Source organism: Gymnoscopelus microlampas (assembly GCF_963454915.1).
Source record: "Gymnoscopelus microlampas genome assembly, chromosome: 22".
Taxonomy (NCBI): domain Eukaryota; kingdom Metazoa; phylum Chordata; class Actinopteri; order Myctophiformes; family Myctophidae; genus Gymnoscopelus; species Gymnoscopelus microlampas.
The window spans coordinates 23,014,705-23,021,655 of NC_139959.1; the positions used below are offsets into that span (position 1 = coordinate 23,014,705).

The 6,951-nt window shown below is 40.1% G+C and overlaps 1 protein-coding gene across 1 annotated transcript in view; it reads left to right on the forward strand.

Annotated features, from left to right (window-relative positions):
- The window catches only part of LOC311039258 (disco-interacting protein 2 homolog C-like), a 93,573-nt gene that overhangs the window by 57,128 nt on the left and 29,494 nt on the right, over positions 1-6,951 (forward strand). The window contains 2 exon segments of the mRNA XM_084048990.1: positions 990-1,126; positions 1,688-1,896. Coding sequence (XP_083905116.1) covers positions 990-1,126; positions 1,688-1,896 — 346 coding nt within the window.

The window sequence follows — 6,951 nt, forward strand, 5'->3', positions numbered from 1 at the left end:
ATAAAGAAACTGACAGAGAAACATGTCTTTGATTGATAACATATATAACAAAGCATAACATGTGTTCAATTGTGATTTTTAAGTGTATTTCCAACATGGCCTTATAGTTCAAACTGGTTCAAACTGTATTATTGATGTGCCCCCTGGTGGCTAAGCCATTTAGTACACGTGTCATGTAGACCATTGGTTCCCAAACTTTTTAGCTCAAGACCCAAAAGAGAAATCAGATGTTTGCCTGGGACCCAAATCTACAAGCACACAACACGTCGCTTTGCGGAAGGGATTTTCTTTGATTATTTTTATTTCATTCATGGAATTCTTTTTGAAAACTGTTTGAATTTGTTTTCAAATCATGAAAAGTTGTGAATTTGTGTGGAAATCTTTAGAAAATCATCTTATTATTCATTAATCATCTTAATTATTAATTAATGACAAAATTTAGTAAACAAAAAATAAAGGGATATTCACTCGCGACCCACGAAAATGAATCCGCGACCCTCAAATGGGTCCCGACCCACTGTTTGGGAAACAGTGATTTTAACCAAGTTGTGAGTTCATGTCTTCAAATCATGTCTAATCAACATTGTCTACTGTCCCTGCCCTCTCTTCCCTCTGTCTCTCACACATGTTGTGTTAGGGGAGCAAAACGGCCACCATGCGAATGGTCAATGAAGCTGTAAAGATAAAAATAATAAACTCAGTCTTTGTCTTAGAATTAGTTTTCAATGGAAATACTGTAGGATTTAACGCAACAATGGAGCAAATAATAAGGAATATTACTTTTTACAGGATCAGTATCTTATGTTAAATCTAGTCACATCAATAAATACATAATACATATATAATAAACAAACATACAGAACAAAACTTGTCCAAAATGTGCAAATTAAATGACACAATAAGGAGGGAAAGGTGTGAGTGGGATACAGTCCCAAATGTGGGTGCTGTTAACTGTTAACCTCTCTCTCTCTCTCTCTCTCTCTCTCCAGGTCTAATGTGTGTAATAAAGCCGGATGGCGTTCCCCTGCTGTGTCGGACAGATGAGATCGGCGAGTTGTGTATCTGCTCCATTGCCACTGGCACTTCATACTACGGCCTCGCTGGCATGACCAAGAACACGTTTGAGGTTAGGACTCTTGTGTGTTCAGCATTAAAGGTTGAAAGCAAATTCCCATCAGCCTGCAAGGCATCGGCACCTTGTGGCTTATATATATATTTTTAGAATCATATTCTCATGTGCGGTAGTATACTTAAACTAGATTTTTTTTTTAAAACATAGAAGAATGGCACCACATTTGACAGTGAGAATACTGTCATTTGGCCCCCAGGGGAGTCCCCTCCCTAATGATTTTGGGGGGGTCCCTAGATGACAGTGAAGTGACAATTTAATGACTTTTGACCTTTTTAATACCTAAAATAAAAAAATAAAGAAAATGAAAAAGACCATTACTGCATCAAAAGTAATCAACAGACTATACTATAAGAACATTTCAAACATTGGCCAAATTGTCAAATAATATAAGAAACCGAGTCAAACTAAATGTAATGCCTCAACTCCTACATTCCAAGTGCTTGTCAGGGTGGGGGGTCCCCAGTTCAAATGTGATTATTTTGGGGGTCATTGCCTGAAAAGGTTGAGAACATACATACAGAACAATAACAACAGTGTAATAAATAATGTGTACAGGTGTATCCAGTGAGCTCCGGCGGGGCGCTGGTCAGCGAGTATGCCTTCGTGCGGACCGGCCTGCTGGGCTTCATCGGCCCCGGGGGCCTGGTGTTCATCTCCGGCAAGATGGACGGCCTCATCATGGTGAGCGGGCGGAGGCACAACGCCGACGACATCGTCGCCACGGCGCTGGCGGTGGAGCCAATGAAGTTCGTCTACAGGGGGAGGTGAGTGCAACGGTGGTGGGAGGGGCCTCTGGACTGTGGCTGGGTGGAGACTAGAGTCGTTCCGATACCAATAATACCAGTATCGGAAAAGCTGCCGATACTGACTAAAATGCTGGTATCGGTGCTATTTCATGGCTATTTCATGGCTAGTGGGAGTGTACAAATGGAAACAAATGAACTTGTAAAAAAATGTATCGGTACGTCTCTAATGAAGACGCCGGTAGAATACTGTCTGGTGTTTGAAAGGTCAAAGGTTCAACTGCCCATTAATGTGTCACCTTTACACAAATGTTTTCCAAATGTCAGCCACTGTCTCCATGCCTTTGTAAGTGGATGAGACACTTATTGTAAGACACTGTGGTTTAAATGAACATCTCAGTATCCGAAAAGTGAACGTGACATGAGAAGAATAGGAATACATTATTGTTTGAGTAAATTATAAAATTCATGAATAAAATATGTTTAAAATGTGATAGAGCAACGATAATGAACCAGCCTCTTGTAATACTGGTACTGCTTTCATCAGTGTAATATATATTCAAGGGGGTCCTCAAAGCTCTACACGCAACAAGAAAACAATCCAACCACACATTACAAAATCATATCAACAAGGACATACACATAAAGGCTCCTCCACCATCTCAAACCACCACTACATCTGTTACTAGTATCCTTAGACAGTCTTTAAATTGAAATAAAGCAAAATCAATGCAAATGCCAATAAAGAATCATCTTAGAAATAAAATAAATAACTAAATAAATAGTTATATATATTATAAATTAATTGAGAGCTAATGGAATGGCTTCACGCTGATTTCTACTAAGACTAATCTCTGCGGCAAATTCACAAAATGATTAATTGGCTTTTGAGGCCGTTAAGCCTGCACAAATAAGACATAAAAAGATCTCAAAGTACCTGCCAAGGATGAATTGCACCCCTAACTGCGCTGCCGAGCAAATCACATCTTGGTCGCTCTGGTGCTATTTGCGCATATTTAAATAAGGCAATTATGGAAACATTTGGCACCTTTCTATGTTGCAGAAAAACACCAGCGCTAATAGTCACACATAGTGGAAATGATTAGAGTCTGCAGAGAGTTGGTTGTAACTGTAGCACATTTATCAGGGGTGTCATGTCCATATTTTCCAGTGATAATGGCAGTGGCAGTGATTGTATCCTGGCGAAGGCATCATCATGCCAGGTGTGCTCATGAGAGAATCGTTTAGCCATCTTGTACCAGTGGTTCTCAAACTTAAAAACGACCCCTCTTAACTCTTGACAGTATACAAACGGGTCCATTTGGTTCCATTTGTGTACTGTCAGAGTTACATACTTGTAAGGGTTCATTTGGACTGAGAGTCCCTGGAGTCCACTTTGAGAAACCCTGTTGTAGCCTACAGGGCTGTCAAACCCACTTTACTAATTTGCCTTTTTTCCCGTGCGTGCAAGCTCCCATATGGCACGCTTAAAGGCACACATGCTGATTCGGTCACACCACATAAAACACGATGAGTAACATTTTTAGGCTGTTCATTTTAGGTCTAGAACTGTTGTTTATAGACCAGTGGTTCCCAAACTTTTAGCTCAAGACAAAAAAGAGAAATTAGATGTTTGCCCGGGACCCAAACTAGTGAAAATATATAGACTACATTTTCTTTGCATTTCATACCTAGTCGTGCGGTGTGCACTGTGCAAGCATCACACATCCTTTCAGCAAACTGCGGTACACACCATGTTTTACATTATGTGTGCACATGGTGCTGGTAATATGGTTATAATTGATGTCAAATTGAATACATCATTTTGTGTGATTTCCTGAGTCAAGGTGGCCACAGCCGGGTAGGCTTGAAAGCGGTGGGGGGGATTAGCACAATTTTACACATGGCTTCCCAACCTGCGTACCTAGATTCATTAGAAAGTGGTGGTACATAATTATAAATATTACGGGTAGGCAAAAGCCAGCAGAATCGGTTCTCTGTACTGGTGAGTACTGCACAATTCAAGCACTGTCTGTTACAACAATGCTATTATAGTCCAATTTCCAAATGTAGCCTAAGGGAAAGAAACGTTTCACAGCCCCTCAGCTCAACCAGCGGACCTTAGTCTGACTTCGGCCATGCGAAATGTTATTTTCAGACAACATAAATAATGTCAAATACAAATTAACTCATATACTGCCTAGAACGACTAAAACGACTTCTGTCCATAAGCCATGCCTGCCAAGAACGACTAAAACGACTTTAAAAAAAAAAAAAAAAAAACATTTTTTTTTTTTTTTAGATTTTTTTATTTTTTTTTTGACCCAAAGGAGATATGATTTTTCGAAGATATAGACTCCCATCCACTTCCTTGTTAACTTAAAACTTAAAAATTCTGTATCTCGGCTCCTGAGTACTTTTTTTTTCAATGAAAAATATGGCAGTGTTCAAACGCGGCCAGAATAATTCTGGCAGTGAATGAGTTAAAGGCAGCTCCACAAACTCCTCGGTGACAAAGATGCACCATTTAGACTGTACTGTACTTAGCGACATGGATAATTGCAGACACAAAACAAGGACAAATTGCACTCTGCGGTGGTGCATAAATGTATGTCTTGTTTGTGTTGGCATATCATTAGCACAGTATTGTTTTTCAATCTGACCTTAACCCATTAAAACCTGAGGCCGATTCTACAAAATGTCTTCTAAATCCAGTTTTATGAAAAAACGCATGTTGCTATACAGTATCAGTGGTTCTCAATCTTTCTCATGTCAAGGACACCCAACATTATATGTATTTGGCTGCCGACCCCCATCTCAAAACATGTTTTTCCAGGGATGCCCAGAAGTAAAGATTTGAGTTAAAAATGTTCACTTTGAAATAATATAAATATTGAAAGATTTGCAAAGCGCTGCACGAAGTGATGTGCTACGAGCTTGTATTTCTATTTTTGAATAGCCAAAGTATAAAATTATACTTTTTAGCTCAACTCTAAAATTACACAGATGCTTTCCCTGTTTTAATGGGACAAGGCAGATAGCGGGTGCAAGAGATGTGCAATTCATGTTGCTATGCAGTGGCCGCAAAATGTATTCTTTGTGAATTCGTCCCTGTGTTTACTTTGAAGTAGGCTGCACCAGCGCTCCTGTTTTCGGGTATAGAGGGGCGGGTGTATAGAGGCGCGGAGAGATTGCGCCTGATCCCATTGGTTCACAGATCTGTCCGTCAACCCCCGCCCCGTTAACACAACATTACGAGCGACGCCCACTGCACTCTGGTTGGTTGGGGAAATGAAACACTTCCCATACCGGGTACACCGACGCGCTCCTCCAGGCTTTTATTTTTTATCAAAACTAAACAATAAAAGCCTGGAGATCGAGGCTAACTTTGAAGTGACTCATTCTGAGTGTTTTATTAGATTCTACTGTTCCCCTTTTGGCTGCTCCTTGATGAGGCAGTGCTCACTTAAATCAAATGGGACGATCCACTTTTATTAGACTCGAGTATCTCTGTGAATCTTTCTCATTAAAGCCACTTTTAATGTTGGCAATCAAAAAAGGGAGACTTACACCAGCCCCCCCCCCCCCCCCCCCCCTCTGTGCCAAGTGCTATTTCATGGCTAGTGGCTATATTGTTTGGATATATCTCAATCAGGTGACAATGGTTGTGACTTGAATCCTGTATTAGTTCTTACAGTTTACAGTTTAGGGACTTACAGTAAGCAAGGACACAAGATATTACATCATATCATAATACGTCAAATGAATAGAAATAGTAATCTAATAATAAGGTAGTACATAAGTAAACCAATAGTCTAATCATAACTAACACATACATAAACCAAGAACCTATAATCAGCCTGTACATTGAAACACACTTCTTGAACTTTAAATCTAATCTAGAGTTGTAGGCCTACAGTAGAGAAAGATAGAAATGGTTGGATTCACAAACAAAACGTTAACTTGAAGCTCCATTAACCCATTATAACTGGGAAAGTGTCTGTGCGGTTTTACATTTACTATATACATATAGCACATTGGTTCTCAAAGTGAGATCCTAAAAAATTAGCGTCACAATCATTTTAACCACTTTAACAATATTTCATACTTTGGCTATTCAAAAATAGCAGATCTAGGCTATGAGCGAAATTTTGAGCTATGAGCAAAATTTTGAAAAATCGTGAAGATTTTTGCAAATCTTTGAATACATATATATTTTTAAAGCAAACATTTTTAACTATAATCTTTGCTTCTGGGTGTCCCTGGAACAAAATATCTTGAGATGGGGGGGGGGGGGGTCTGTGGCCAAATACATATCATTTTGGGGGTCCTAGAAATTTTTGGAGAATCGCTGATAACATTTCAGAAAACTCTTAGGATTTAGAAGACCTTTTTAGAATCGGCCTCAGGTCCTAATGGGTTAACAATGCCACTAGCTGCATATTATACATTAGGGGGTATAGAGTATTGAACGCTCTGCAACTTAATCACTGCCTGTCTCAGCTGATACTTTGTCTTTACCTTGTAGGAGGGAATATAACACCAGCCTCCCTCCAGCCAAATGCTGCTATACACGTTGGCTGGCTGACTTGATAAGTTTGTCTACTCTGCCAGCAGAGTGGCAGGTGACCAGCCATCACTTGAACCTCCGGGCTGGCATAAAGAAATAGCGAATAGAATACTTAAATTTTGGCATTTTAAAACCTCTTGGGGGACTTGAGAAACCAAAAAAAAAGTTAGCTTCCTGCCTTTTTATTAATGCCATTATCTACATATCAGTGGATTAAAACGCAGAATCATCAATCACACCACTGCTGGGATCCGGAGAAGCCTTCACAATGCTAATGTATGAGTCTGTGGGGAAGGCTCTGGGGCTTGTGGTCTCCTCTCTCCATATTCATTTTGCACTTGGAGATGAAAAGAGGAGAGGGGGTTGGGAGGCTCGGCGAGTCGCCGCGCAGTCGGGGCACGTACCTTCAAACATAGAAACGAGGTCTCAGGGGAGTCTGGTGGGAGATACTGTAACTGAACCAGTTTGATGAATTTCATACCAATTTTAAGCTGGGCAGAATGAGC